This window comes from Grammomys surdaster, unplaced genomic scaffold (genome assembly GCF_004785775.1).
Source record: "Grammomys surdaster isolate TR1022 unplaced genomic scaffold, NIH_TR_1.0 206, whole genome shotgun sequence".
NCBI classification, from domain to species: domain Eukaryota; kingdom Metazoa; phylum Chordata; class Mammalia; order Rodentia; family Muridae; genus Grammomys; species Grammomys surdaster.
The window spans coordinates 5907340-5923052 of NW_021604651.1; the positions used below are offsets into that span (position 1 = coordinate 5907340).

At 46.6% G+C, this 15713-nt stretch overlaps 1 protein-coding gene and 1 pseudogene across 1 annotated transcript in view; one reads left to right on the top strand and one right to left on the bottom strand.

Annotated features, from left to right (window-relative positions):
- The first annotated feature begins 577 nt into the window (after positions 1 to 577).
- Positions 578 to 15713, top strand: part of Myo1e (myosin IE) — a 191658-nt gene continuing 176522 nt past the window's right edge. Inside the window, exon 1 of the mRNA XM_028771305.1 lies at positions 578 to 890. Coding sequence (XP_028627138.1) covers positions 888 to 890 — 3 coding nt within the window. The 5' untranslated portion in view covers positions 578 to 887. The remainder of the gene's footprint in view (positions 891 to 15713) is intronic.
- Positions 10684 to 11756, bottom strand: LOC114624374 (annotated as a pseudogene).

Sequence of the window (15713 nt, forward strand, 5' to 3'; positions counted from 1 at the left end):
TCCCTCTCTCTCTCTCCCCTTGTTTCCCGAGAAAATTAATTCAGGTATAAAGAACGGGTGGAGGAAGTATTTTCGACTTTCCTCACAATCCAGAAAGGAAAAAAAAAAAAAAAGAAAAGAAAGGAAAAAGGATTTCCTTTGAGCTGAGACTTTGTGATCTTTTATGTAGATAAAATATTTATTTAAAAAAAGAATCTAGGAAAATCATGCGACCTGTGCGTGGGAGCTAAATCGATGCTAAGTTTCTCCGTAAAAAGAAGAGAGACACGAGAGCAGTTTCCTAGTCTCCCCGAGTGTTTTCATCCCTTCGGGTTGGGGGTGGCTCCCTGGGGACGGCTGGGACCGCGGCGTGCTCTGCAGGGTAGCGAGGCCGAGGCCGCAGGACTACAGGATCCAGAGGCCTTTGGAAACTCTTGTAGTTCCACGCTTGTTGGCTACCTCGGCTTCCCTGAGGAGTGACGCTGCGAAAACAAGTTCTGATTGGTCAGACCTGAGCTGAATTCTCCATTTATGGACAGATTGCCCGGCCCGAGCCCAACCGGAGCCAGTTAAGAGTTCGGATTAAGTCTTAAGAGAAAGAGAGTGCAGGCAAAGCAGCTGGGCAAGCAGTCCCGCAGAGCGCACCAGGGTGCATCTCTGGACAGTTGGGGATCGCCAGGTCTGAGTGTGCACCGGGTCTGCTAAGTTTTGCCTTCACCTAGCGTCCCGGATCCCGCCTGGATGGAGTCCCCTCTGGGTTTCCATTGGCTCCTGTGAGTGCTTGGGTGTCGGGAGCTTGTTTTTTGGCGAAGGAAGCCAACTTTTGAAGTTCACCCAGGAGACCGCGTTCCATTCCCAGTGCCTAGGCAGCCGGAGCCGGCGGAGGCGCGACCGCGGCGGGAGTCACCATGGTGAGTTGGCTACACCGTGTCCCAGGACGCCTGACCCCGGGATGGGGCAGGAAGCCCCGAAGCGGGCACCTACCTTGGGCAAGCTGCCCAGGCCAGGGGGTGGAGAAGGAGGACGCGGGAGTATGCACTTCTGGAGCGTTGATTTCCTGCTGTTTGCTGTAAACCGGGTCTTAGCCGGGAAAGGGGACCGAGGAGGGCAAGGAAAATTCTCTGAAGTGACTTTCTGCGCCGGGAAAGTTTTGGTGGCAGTGTTGTGGCTGCCAGCTGTCTGAGACTAGAGAGTGGGCATGTCTGTTTTCATTGGCACAGTCGTGGAACCGGAGACTCTTTTCTCCTACAGAGAAGGTGAGGGGCACGCCTGTGTCCCTCGGGTCCTCTCCCCTGGGCAGGCACCGGCGTGAGCTCCCTGGCAGCCTGATCCCGCAGCCGTCCTCCTGGCATCGGGGAGGACCCGGGCAGCCCCGCCTGCGCTGGTTGCTGGGCCGAGCGCCGCACAAAAGCAGGCAGGAGCGCCAGGTACTGCGGAGCACCTGGCGGTGGCCCGGGCTGAGGAACCCTGTGACGACAGCGCGCAGCGGCAGCCACGCTGGCTGGGAGCCCAGGCCCGTAGGGTCCCTGTGTGGGGTAAACACCTTCTGCCGAGGGCCCCACCCGGTGCCCAGCTCGAGAAGACCGCCACCCTGGTCTACACGCCACAACTCTCCGAGAGCGTTCCCGGTTTTGTTGTTTCCCACTTGGCACTTGGGGGAGCGTATGGCATGGACTGCCTCTCTCTAACTCATTTGAGACTTTTGCCACTACCCCAGAGGAGTCCCCAGCCTAGCCACCCTCCTCTCTCGGTCCCAATAACCTTAGCCACATCCCCTGGGCTTTGCCATGGTGTGGCTTTCCTACCGAAGGACAAAAACAAGAGACTGCCAGTCCACCCAGACCAAAAGAAAAAAGAACTTAAAAGAACTTTAAAAACTTAAAAATAAACTTTTAAAAAGTTCTAGAATGCTTCAAAGTTTCCACGCTTGCATCTTGGTGGAGGAATTTGTCCTCCTGGCTTTCTCGTTGTTTACTAGCGCTGAGGGTGAAGCTTACTAAAAAAGATGCCTAGCATAGCGCTGGCTTGAGAAATCTGTATCCCAGCTCCCCAGCGCCAAGCATCCGCGGAGCAGGCAGGGTAGAACCTACATTCACCTCACAAACAGCCCTTGGCCCCCCGCGCTGTTTATTCAAAAGAATGATTTAAAAACAAATCGATGGGATTTAATTTAAAAGGCATCCTGGCCCCACGCTTTTACTTTTCACGTAGTTCAAAATTATGTCACCTTTGTCCCCGAGAGAGAATTTATAAATAAGCTTCCGCCGCCAGTGTCGAGGTTTCAGACGTCAGTCGCTCTCATAGCATGCCCTGAGCTGCGGTTGGGTGGAGTTTCTCCGGCCTCTGACCGCTTGGACTTGAGCAGTGTGAGTCCCGGTGCCTACGAATTACTGTAATTACTTTCCATGGTTCAATATTTATTTTAAAAAATCAATGTGTTTATGTCAAGGACTTAAAGAATTTTACTGTATATAACTGCTTAAGTGCTACCTTGAGAAAACTCCTTAGTTAAACTCACTTTTTTGGCTATGTAGACCCAAAATTAGCCTGCGATGCCTTTTCCAGAGACGTGGGAAAACACGCTCAGTTTGGCTCCTTGCAGTTGGGGTAGCTTAGTTGAAAAGTGCTCTCTCTCCTCCATCAGATGTGGAGGTGTGTTGTAAGAGTCCCTTTCTCAGTTGATTTATCAGGGTAGACAAGGTGTAGTCACCTCCTCCTGGGTTCCCTGCCAACAGCACAGATGGGCATGTCGAGGGCCACTAGGAGGCTATCTGTGCATCAGATATGGTTGCCCGGTCCACAGTTCACTGCCTGGAAAAGCTGAAACATCTGGCCATCCTGAAATAGATGTGCTGTGGACAGAAAGAACTCTGGTATCTAGATTCATTTGGACAAAATTAAAGGAAAATTGTTTCTCCCATGACTTGGAAGTTTGAGTGAACTTATCAGCTGTGTGAAGTCACCTTAGAACAGGTACCCACATCTCAGCCCTGTAAGAATGCTCAGTATTTCTGTAAGAAGTCTCTCGGGCTGAATGGAACTTCTGTGTTATGCATCTGTCTGGGCCTGCCCAGTTGAATCCCTCAGCTGTTTAAGGACAGGAAGGGATGGGCCATTACCCTCAGTGGGTGTGGCCGAGAATTAGCACAGAGCTTGGGCCTTTGGCCAGGCCCGCGGAAGAACACCTGCACTGTGAACTCTCTGTGTGCTTGTGTGGTGGTTGCTCTTGATTGGCAAGCTGATAAGAGTTAGAATCATCACAGAACGAAACTTTTGGGCATATCTGAGAGTTTCTAGCTTAGGTTTGTAGAGGCTGCAAGAGCCACTCTATACAGGATGGCACCGTTCCACGGACTGGGGGTTGAATAAAAAGGAAAATGGGAGCTGTCTCTCCCTGCTTCCTGCTTGCTGGTCCAACGTGTCGGCTGCCTCTGGCTTTGGCTGCCTCTGGCGTTGGCCGCCATGCCTCTTCCCCCTTGATAGGACTGTATCCCCTCCATCTGTCTGCTCAGACAAGCCCTTCCATGAGTTCCTTTTGTCAAGTAACTAATTGTGTATGTGACAGAGAGGAGGGAGGGAGGGAGGGAGGGAGGGAGGGAGGGAGGGAGGGAGGGAGGAGGGGAGGGGGGGAGGGGGAGGCGAGAGCGAGAGAGAGAGAGAGAGAGAGAGAGAGAGAGAGAGAGAGAGAGAGAGCGGTTTTCAGGAAGGTCTGGGAGCATATTAGATTCTCCATCTATATGGAAGGACGTATGACTTACTCAGCTGTGACTCATGCGAAAATTGTCACTTCAGATTTATGAACACAATGTATAGTTCACTTCTCCCTCATATTCATTAACTATGGGATACTAGTTTATCTAGGAAAACCTAGAATATATTACCAGGCCATAGTTATCATCTTTTTCATTAGGAGGCTTGAAGAGGTGGGGAAAAAAATCTCTGTACATCATTATAAATAAAGAAATGTTTAGAAGAGTGTAGAAATGCCCTATTGGCTAAGGCTTCCTTCCTAGACTCTGGCTTTGTAGTCCACGACTACAAACATGGTCTGTTTGCTGTATGATAGACTAAAACCCATGTATGTGAATCTGCTTTCTGTCTTGGCCCCAGAGAACGAGATTGATAGGGTTTCTGTGATCAAAATATGCAGAGATGATTGAGTAAATCTGACTTGGCCATTGCCTTTGAAAGTGCCTGAACTATATTCCTTTTTCTTTACTGTGTATTATTCCTGAGTTGTTAGCAGGTATAGTGCCCACAAACACAGTACCGATTTGTTCATTCCTTCATTCATTTATTTGAGACAGGGTTTCTCTGTGTAGGCTGTCCTGAAACCCACTTTGTAGATCAGGCTAGCCTTGAACCCAAAGATTTACCTGCCTCTGCCTCCCAAGTTCTGGGATCAAAGGCATGCACCACCACATCTGGCCACAGAACCAATTTATAACTTAGGGATCTGGTAGAGAGTTGATCAAGGGAAGATAGGTTCCTTTGGGTGGAGACTGGTGTGTATTTAGTAAGTCTGGAATGCATTTGAAATGTTCTTTGGGAAGTCAATCTAGTTCATTTGCTGTCAGATTCTAGAAGTCCCCTGGCCAAAACAACACAATTCAACTAAACTGGAGAAGAGGGGTACGCACGATTGGCTGAGGGAAGGTTAAGGAACACCTGGTTCAGGATATTACTACCTTGGGGTGCATGTGGTAGGCCAGCCCAGGGCTTCCTCTCTTGGAAGAAAGTCCATCAGGTACTGGGTGGATAGAGAGGAAGCAAGGGAAGGTGAAAGCCGCCCCACCCCCATCTCTGCTGAGGACTCCGCTGGTGGGAACTTCAGTGGCTAGAGACCAAGGCGCAATCTGGTGTCTGGAGAGTAGACAAGAAATACACATCCCATCCAATAGCCATGGCTATTACACTGACCATATTACCAGGTTATCTCGTAGACAGCATGCAGCCTAGAGCCTGTGCTGCTCATTCTTAAATATCTTGTCACTGCCAGGCCAAGTATGCTCGTCTGTGGTTCATCAGCTCCGAGCCACTACAAGCTCAGTGTGTGTCAGTGAGCCACAAAACTTCCTCCCTCTACTTGCTAGCCACAGGTTCTAAACGGCATCCGCGTACCCAGCAATGACATCAGTGTTCATTGCTATATCCACATCTCCTTGGGCCTCGCTAGGGAAGGTGGTTGCCGGTTACTTTGTACCTGTGGCATCTGGCAGCTTAAACCCGGAAAGCTTCTGTACAGCTGCGCTAATTGGAGCTGTCGGAACCTGAGTGAAGATGGCACGAGAGTGGCTAGGCCACGCCTTTGGCTTTCCTTGTTACCTTTCACCCTCTGTTTTGGTGAAATGCCCCAGCTCCCAATGCTGCATGGCAACCCCTCTTTCGCAATGCAGGAACTCGAGGGCTATCGAAAGAGTTATCTTTGAGGCTAGAGAGCAAGAATTTGCAAGCGTTTTTGGTGGCCACAGATTTGACTCTGCTGGTGTGTCGTGAAGTCACATTAGACTACGTGGACGAGTGCTTCTCATCTGCTGGTGAGAGAGGATGCAGGTCTCGCTGCTTAGAAAGAAATTGTGAAAGCTTTTCATCGTCATCTCTGTTCCGTGTCCAACGCACCCAAGCTTAAATGCAATTTTAAGACAGTCCACCTAGGCTGGCCTCTAACTTATAGTCCTCCTGCCTCAGCCACCCAACTGCTGGCATTACAGACATGTGCCACATCTGGCTATAATATGGAAAAATAGTTTGATACCTCTAGACAACCATAAGATACTCTGAACCTCACAGTGAGATATGTAGGTACATAAAGTCATGCTTTTCCAGGTTTGAGTAATTTGATATATATATATATATATATAATTAAGATTTATGCTTATATTTATATAAAATTTATGTTAAGAGTGATATAAAAATTTAATCACATGTGCATGTCTGTGTGTGTACCACATTCATGACCATGTGCATGATGCCTGGCCCTGGGAAGGCAAGCAGAGGGCATCTAAATCCCTTGGAACTAGAGTTAGGGATGGCTGTGGATGCTGAGAATCAAACCTGGGTCCTCTGCAAGAACAACCAGTGTTCCAACTGCTGAGCCATCTCTCCAGCCCCATTGTTTGCATGTATGTGTATATATATCCAAGATGTAGCAACTTGTATTTTTACCAGTATGTAATTAAGTTTTTCTCAATAGTATTTTTTGATTTTGTTTTGGTGTTTGGGTTTTTTGTGGTTTTGTTTGTTTTTTATTTTCTTTTGTTTGGGTCTTGTTTTTTGAGATAGGGTTTCTCTGAGCAGTCCTGTCTTTATCTCCCAGGTGCTGGGATCAAAGGTGTGTGTCACAAGACTTGGCTTGTTTTATTTTCGATGGATGATTTTTGTAGTGCTAAGGATCTTCCCAGGCTGTGCGTGTGCAGGACAGCTCTGTGGCACTGAACCATGGCCCCAGACCCTGAGATTTGTATTTCCTACTTTGCTTGGACTTGACATTTACAGAGCAAATAAGAGGTTAAAGGTTAAATGCCAATGGTATTAAAAATAAACATCTCAGCCCTGCAAGCTCATTCTATAATAATAGCAAGCAAATCATGTTCTGAATTTTGTAGTTCAGAATTTATTTTGGCACAGCTAACAGCTTTTTGGTCATGCTATTAGAATTTTTTTAACATATTTTTTTGACAGTTAAATCAAGACAAACATAATTCACGATCCTTTCCTAAAATAATGACACTGAGTTTGACAAGCCAGGGAGGGACCTTTCTCTGTATATGACATGGACTTGGTCTTCCCTTCTGAGGTCCTGCCTTGAGAACAAATATTGTCATCATTCAAGGCCTTTTCGGTTTTACTTTTTAATTCTCCTACAGTTATTTATTTATTTTTTGTGTGTACATGTGTTTGTAGAGGTTGAAAGGCAACTTGCAGAAATCACTTCTCTCCTTCTACCTATGTGGGTCCTGGAAATCAAACTCAGTCTATCAGGTTTGGCAGCAAGTGCCCTTACCTGTTGACCATCTTCCCAGCCCTCCAAATACTTTTGAATAGTTCTTTATGAGCTACAGAAGAAAATTCATTTTTAATAACAACTTCCTTTCTGACCTAAAATACTCGTGGCCATGTGACTGCCTTCTAATTCTCTGGGAGCTGTACCTGGTCCCTCTCCACTGTCTCCATTCTGCCTCTGAGGACAGAGCATCTACCTTACTGGAGGTGCAGAGCAAGTGTGGCAGTCAAGGAGACGGGTGCTCTGAAGGGAATCCATGATGGCTTGGGTGTTTAGAATTCTGGTGTGTTTTAAGCATTCACTCATAGTAATTCACAATTATACATTGTGTTATAGGGTACCTTCTAGAACACTCAAAGAGAGTTTAAGACTTATGTCTTAAACTTTTATAGAGAGAGGGGACCTGGGAGATGACCTAGTAGATATGGTGCTTGTTATGTAGACACCAAGACCTGAGTTCAATCTCCAGCACCCATCTAAAACCTGGGTATTTCAACACTGGGGTGGGGGCATGTCCTATGGGCTTGCCAGCTGGCCAGTCTAGCTGAAGCATGAAGCCTCCAAGTTGGGTGAAAGACCATGTCTCAGAAATTAAGGGAGAGCAGTGACTAAGGAAGATATCCCTACATCCATTTCTGGCCTCTACATGTGCCCACTTGCTACACATGCATAACACACACACACACACACACAGACACACAGACACACAGACACAGACACACACACACACACACAGAAAAAAACAAAGGACCCCAAGCCTTCATAGAGAGTAGTGTAAGGCTGAGGCTGCAGCTCAGCCAGTGAGATGCTTGCCTGGCATGCATGGAGCCCTGCGTTTGACCCCAGCACCGCATCTACCCAGTGTGGGGTGCATACCCGTAATCCCAGAACTCAGGTGGAGGTGGAGATGGATGAGCTTTGCAGGAACGTCATGAGTCCAAGGCTCCTCTTCAGCTACATAGGGAGTTTGAGGCCGATCTAGAGTACGTGAAACCCTGCTTCAAAGAGCCAGGAGCAGTGCTGGGGGAGGAGAGGAGGCTATCCAGTTTAATGACTTCTGAAGGCTCATAGCTAGGTTTTGGCTGAGCTAGTGGCAGCCTACGAATTTTCTGATTTCAGTTTAAGAAGGGGGTGGATTAGAATCTTATTTTCTCAACGGTCTAGACATGACCAAGATAGTTTTGTTTCTGAGCTCTTGCAAGAAGGCCTGTTTGAAGATGAAAGCTTGTTATTTTTGATTCATTGCCCCTTAAACTGGAAAAGATTCTAAGAAATAAAGTCTAAAGCATTCACCCATAATACCATTGCTCTGCAACACAGTAATTATTTTATGTCTTTGTGTTTCCTTCCAACCTCTTCCAACACACACTGATTTTTTGTCATTGTAATTAAGAGGCAAATATATCACCCCTGTGCTCTGTATTTTATTTTTTTATAAATCCTTCACCTTGGTAGACATAGTCATGGTTTTTGCTGGTGGGCTAACACTTCTATGTAGCCAGATGATAGCCAAACCTAGGTTACAACTGTAGAAAAACCTCGCTCACAGTGTGTGCAAGAGAAAATCCCCCTGCTACTCACTGTAACTGCCATGATAGTGGGCTGCTCATCTTTCTGGGATGCCAGAGACGGATGTGTGTGTGGGGGGCTCTTTTGGTATACAGTTGAAACAGCCATGTAAACTCCCATATCCCTGGGTTCTAACCTCCAGATGTGTACTGATGATGGAAAGCCCCCAGCCTTGCCACCATCTTAAAAAATGGTGCAAGACCTTCTGTTTTTTTCTGCAAGTTTCAGCTGAGAGAAGCTTTCCACATAGTTTTAGGGGGCCTGAGATCCAGAGGCAATAAAAGGCTTAGGAAGAGAATGGAGAGTCCCTCAGTTGGACTTCCATTGCTCCTACAGGCCCTACATATCTGTTATGTTCTGTGTCCTGTATTTTGACTTCCCTGCGGAGTTGCAGCCTTGGAAGTATAAAATAAAGTTTCTGAGGCATGAAGGTTGGGGGAGGAGGTTGGAGAGCATCTAGATGGGGAAAAATTCAGGCAGCACCCTCGAGAAATGAGCAACGCAGTAAAGTTGCCGTAACAGACGTGGTTAGTAGTTACTGTGTAGCCAGCACCTTCTCTGACTCAACAAATATGTATTAAGTGTCTGTCCTATGTGCTGTGCTCTGGGAAGACCCATAGGCCTCAGATAACTGTAATCTTTTATTTGCTTTATACTTAAAAACAGAATGTAAACGTGATTAAATAGCATTAACTTTAAGCCACATGAACATAGGTATTTCTCTGTTATTCTGTGTGCTCTAGCATCTTTTTCCAATTAAGGAAAAATGCATATAAACACATACATACAATTCTTTGTATAATTTTAGGAGTTGCAGAAAGCTATGAAACCCACACAAAGTCGTAGAGTTGAAGCAAATGTTATGTCTGAGGTGGATATTTAGGTGACTGGTCAGTTTTGGACTTCCACTAGGTTATTTTAATTACTTGACATATGGTGATAGCAAGAGTAAGTCCCCACTGAGTATGGTATAAGGGGGACCCAGGGCACATGCACAATGCTGCTCAGTTCTCTACTTACCGTCTCTTAGTCATCTTGCCTTGCTCCAGAGTGTGTGTATGTTCTTGATATAGCACCTATCCCAGACACTGTCATTTAAATATTATTTCTCAGGATTTTGTGTGCTAGCTGGCCAGTTCCTTCCTAGACTGGCTCTTCTGATTTCTGTGGTCAGCTAGTGACTAGGCTGGGAATTCGAGATCCAGGATGGCCTTAGTTGGTCCACTTTTAGCCTTGGAAGTAAGGCTGTCAGACTGGTCTGGGATTGTTTATGTAGTAGTGGTCGCACCACAGCGTCACCAAGAATAGCAAGAAGCATAAATAGTGAGACAAAAAAGTTTTATAAGTTTTCTTTGCATCATAGTTACTGTTGACCTCACTGGCCAAAGCAAATCACATGTCTATGCCAAGAATCAATGGGCGAATGGACTTCCTCAGGACTGAGCTATAATCCCTCCCTACCATCGTCTGTCCTTCTTTGATAGAATGAAGTGGGGTAGGAATAAACCCAGAAGCTGTGCTTTTTGAGTGTGTGTGTGTGTGTGACAGGCACAGCGTTGCTCCTGACACAGCCTCTTTCCAGGGCAGGAAAAATACTAGAGACCTCATAGTCTCATTCCAAAATTACTTCTTTGTCATTGTTGAAAAGAAGAGGTCAAAGCTATAGTTAACAAGAAAAAAGAAAAGTTACTTTTTGTCCACTAAAGGGTATTCTGTGGAAATGTCAGCACTTACTTTGAGCCCAAACTTAGAGCACCCTGAGTCATGCCAAGCCAGATGGACCAGTCATCCTTTTGGACTAAAGAATGGAACTCATTGCCTTCCAAGGTGAGGGCAGAGCTTGCTGCCTAAAGCTGCCTTCTAGCCACCCCTGAGCCATCCATGTGGAGAAAAGTATTCCTCACACAGACAAAAATACATTTTTTCCTTGGTTGAGAAGCATTTCTCTGGACTATAAAATGATTCTCAAAATAACCCGTGTCACTTTCACAACATGTGAACCACAAAGTTCACATGCAGGCTCCTCTTCAACATGCAGCGTGTATAGGATTACATTATTTCTGTTCACAGGACTTTTTTTTATTGTCAGTTTTTGTGGTTTTATTTAAACACAAAACATGCATGCAAGCCATCTACTCATTTTCTTCGCTGCGTAGCCTGGCGTTGGGATTGGTGACTCTGATGGCCACCTGTGCTGCTCTTTCTACGATGGCTTTTCGGTTCTTAGAAGACACATTGTGAGCAATCTCAGCACAGTAAGATTTGTTGCACATCAGCAGCACTTCCAGCTCCTTGACGTTGTGGACCAGAAACTTCCGGAAGCCACTAGGAAGCATGTGCTTGGTTTTCTTGTTGCTCCCATAACCAATGTTGGGCATCAGGATCTGGCCCTTGAATCTTCTCCGAACCCTGTTGTCAATGCCTCTGGGTTTCCACCAGTTTCGCTTAATTTTCACATATCGATCTGACTGGTGCCTGATGAACTTCTTGGTCCTCTTTTTGACGATCTTGGGCTTACCAGAGGCCAGAGGGCAGCCATGATGCCGCAAAAGAGATGGCAGCCACCTCCTGTTCACAGGACTTTAAAAAAACAAACCATTATTCTACAGATCTCTCCATAGCTCCCCTCCCATTCTCTCTCTCTCTCTCTCTCTCTCTCTCTCTCTCTCTCTCTCTCTCTTTCTCTCTCTCTCATCTCTTATAAATTTTTTGACACAGAGTCTTACTTTGTAGCACAGGCTGGCTCCAACAAGCAATTCCTGCCTCTACTCCCGGAGAGCCAGAATTACTAGGACTGTAGGCATGTGCTTCACCGCACCCAATCCTTTTATTTAGAACTACAACAGTGTGTGTGTGGGGGGGGAACTAGCTCAGGATAACTCCTGATCCATCTTTTTCTGCTCAGTCCTTCCTCTGACTCATTTAAGGCCAAATGCTATCCTAGGATTTGATCCACAAATACTTACTCCATTGGGTTTTAAACAAAGCAAGACTTGGTACTTGATGCTCAGTCCTTGGGCAGGAAGAAGGGGTGTGTCCTAGAGAAGCAAAGCTGGTCACCTCCCTTTAACTTGTAACAGGAGAGTCCTTGTTTTATAGAATTGTGGAGATATCCCTGGTCACTAAGGGGACTTCCCAAAGTGTGACCCAGTGTCATTCACAGAGAGGGTGTGTCTGACAATAATACCTGGGCACTTACTGTCATGATATACAGGATAGGTATACACAGGACTGGTGTCTCCCTGACCCTCCAGTCTTAGCTCTACTCGGGAACTATATTTAAGCCTTAGGGAGTTAAGGTACTTGTCACCAAGCCTGGCTACTTGAGTTTGATCCCTGGAATCTATATGGAGAGAGAGAGAACCGACTTTTGCAAGTGTCCTCTGACGTATATGCATGGCACCCACACACACCACATACTATAAATCAAAGTAATCATTTCAAGACAGAGTTTCTCTGGGTAGCTTTGGCTATCCTGGAAGAAGGTGTATAGACAGGCTTGCCTTGAGCTCAGAGATCTACCTTTGCCTTCTGAGTGCTGGGATTAAAGGTGTGCACTACCACTACAAAAATAACAATTAAAAGTAAGGTGGAGGAGGATGAGGAGGAGGATGAGGAGGACCTTCCTGTAAGATCCCAAGAAACGCACACTAGTAACATAGGTGAATGTGCGGCAGCAGTAGGTTCTATTTCCTTGCTAACTGGAAATACGGAGAGTCACAGCCTTCATCCCACATTCAGATGTAATATTCTCCTGTGATCACTAATAGAAATGCATCAAACGCAGATTAGGGGAATACAGTTTAGACTTTATATTAGAAGTCTTACTATTCCCCTGGTGGAGGAGTCATGGAAACATAAAATTAGTGTTTTCTAATTGAGGACACCTAAGAAGATCAGTGGCCTCTAGTTTCTGGACTGAGTCAGGTTTCTGAACTTTTGGGTTTCCTTACTAAGAAGTGGAGACAGGGGTACAAAGACTGGGCTAGCCTCTTCCTTCTAGTTCTTTCTCTCGACCATCCCACTCTGTCACACCAGCCACACCGTCCCAGGAGTGCCCCTTCCTGCCTCTTGCCCACTGTTTTAGGTTGCTTTCTAGTTCTCTAACAGAACCCTGACCAAGAGAAACTTGGGGAAAAAAGGGTTTATTTTATCTGACAGCTAGCTCACAGTCCATCATGGAGGTAAGTCCCAGCAGAAACTCAAGCCAACAACTGAAGCAGAGGCCATGGAGGAACAGTATTGTCTTGCTCCCCCTGGCTTGCTCAGCTGGCTTTCTGATATAGCTTAGGGCCACCTGCCCAGGGGTGGCATCACCCATTGTGGTCTGGGTTCCCGCACATTGATTATTGATCAAGAAAATACCTCACATTTTTCCTACAGACCAAGCTGATGGAGGCATTTTCTCATCTGAAGTTCCTCCTTCCCAAATGACCCTGCCTTGGGTCAAGTTGACAAAGGAAAAAACAAACAAACAAACAAACAACAACAACAACAACAACAAAACCCCTACCCAGTACACACATCCTTCAAGGGTAAGAAGGAGCTTGGGAAGCCTGGGGATTATACAGCGTGTACCTGCTCAGAGTGAGAAAACAAAACAAACACAAGAAGAGTTCTCTCTCCTTCCACCTCTGCAACTTATGTACCCAGCCCTGCTTAGCACTTCTCTGAGTGAGAGAAGATCAAGCATTGTCTGTTCTTCTGAGACAATGGGGCCCTGTCCTCCTCCTTTGGGGCTGAGAGACTATCATCAGGCTCAGCTACAGTAGTTAAGGGTCGGTTGGCAGAGGTGGCCCTGGATACTGTAGGGGCATGATGGAATGAGTGGCGGGACCCATCCCAGTGGCTCTGCTTCCTCAGGATCCCTGCCTGACCTCATCTGACCACAAGAGGTTCCACTTCTGGCTCGGATGTTGTTTATGGTCACCTTGTCTCTAGCTAGGATCCACTCTTGTGCTCCGTCTCCAGCTTGCAGTTTACTTCTCCTTAGAAGCCAGCCCCAGCTCCCCTTTTTTGAATCTCACAGTTGCAAGTTATTGTCTTCAAAATTCTGTCTCACTCTATCTGCGAAGATCACAAAGCTCTGCAGTTTTAGTTTTTCTTCTGATCAATTACTGTTCAGGGTGACTTCTCTCTCTGCATCCAGCCTCTCCTCCCCAGTCTATCCTGCCTGTGTGACATTTTGTGACATGCTATACTAGTATATGATCCTATTTTAAAATTTAATGGGAAGGGGCTGGAGAGATGGCTTAAAGGTTAAGAGCATTGGCTGCTCTTCCAGAGGACCCTGGTTCAGTTCCCAGCAACCACATGTCAGCTCACAGCTGCCTGAAACTCCAGTTCCAGGGGTCTGACTCCCTCAGATAGACATACACTCAGACAAAACATCAGTGCACATAAAATAAAAATAAATAAAAATAAATGTAATGGGAAGGCTAGGAAATTAGCTCGATCAGTAGACTGCTTGCCTTAAAACCATGAGGACCTGAGTTCGTTTTCCAGAACTGGGGGTGGGGGGGTGCAGGAGGAGGAGCCATGTCTGGTGGCACAGCTTTAGGAGTCCCACGGATAGGGAGGCAGAGAGGGCTGGATCCCTGGGGCTTGCTGGCCAAAAATGCCCAGCCTACCTAATGAGCTTCAAACCTGCAAGAGAGACCTTGTCTCAAAAACCAAGGTGGACACCACACACACACACACACACCACAAATTAAAACAAGAAACTTAATGGAGGAAATGCCTGCATTTCTCTACACTACGTGCAAGTAGAGACATTCTTTAAAACCGCACCTACATCTTCATCTTGAGAGGCAGAAGGAGAGTGTGAAACTGTCAACACAGCAAAGTGCTCTCAAAACCCACTGCAGGACAGCACTGCCAGGGCTCCTTAGCTGAGGGAACAGAGGAGGAGGGAACCTGTGGAAGGGCCCTGAGCCTTTCTCTTTGGTGAGAATGCTGCAGTTGTCTGAGCTAATATAATACAGTGAGTGTTGTATTTTATAAAAAGATAGGAAGAAGGAATGTCTTTGGTGGAGGCCAGGTGTGGTGTTGGGGAGGCAGGTGCCTCTGCAGGCCCATGCTGAGGCGTCCCTTTCCCCGGGGGGACCAGCCACAGGACAGTATAGTATAGAGTTTATTTAGGGCATGTGGAGGGGAGTTGAGAAGTAGTAGAGACAGAGAAAGGCAGAGAGAGAGAGAGAGAGAGAGAGAGAGAGAGAGAGAGAGAGAGAGAGAGAGAGAGGCAGGAGGAGGAGGAAGAAGAAGAAGAGGAAGAGAAGAAGGAAGAAGAAGAGGAGTAGAGGCAGGCCATGAGCACGTGAAAAGAGATGGGGAGGGGAATGGGAAGAGAGAGGATAAGGAGCAGGAGCAAGTGGAGAGAGCAAGAGAGTGAGGAGAAAGTAAGCAGCCCCTTTTATAGTGAGTTAGGCATACCTGGCCATTGCTAGGTAACTGTGGGGTGGGCCCTAGACTAAATGACAACAGTGATAACTTCTTTAAAAATGAAACAAAACCAAACAAAAGCCAAAACAACAACAAACCAAGCTGAAGTGATTGCTTGCAGTGAAATCAAGAGGACCTGAGTTCAAATCCCCAGGGTGTCCTGTGAAATCACGGCATGACCATGTGCCTGTTACCACTGTGTTGGAGGACAGAGACAAGCAGATCACTGACCAGCCAGCTTAGACAAAACAGTGAACTTCAGGTTTGATCAGAGATCCTGTCTGAAAAAAATAAGGGAGGGAACAAAAGAGGAAGACACCCAGCATCTGAAGGCTACATGGGCACGAATACCTGTCCACACACCTGCAGATGCATCTCCACAAATACCGCACCCAAGGGCTGGGATGCCATTGAGTAGAGCAGTTGTCTGGCATATACAAGGCCCTGGCTTTTGTCCACCCCCACATACACACACTAAAGGAAAAAAATATATAAAGGGTGGGGTGTTGTGGTGCAGGCTTTTAATCCCAGCATTCTGGAGGCAGAGGCAAGCAGATATCTGAGTTCGAGACCAACCTAGTTTACAAAGTGAATTCCAGGAGGGCCAGGACGACAGAGATACTGTCTTTAAAAAAAAAAAGAAAGAAAGAAAGAAAAAGAAAAAGAAAGAAGGAAGGAGGAAGGAAAGAAAGAAAGAAAGGAAGGAAGGAAGGAAGAAAGG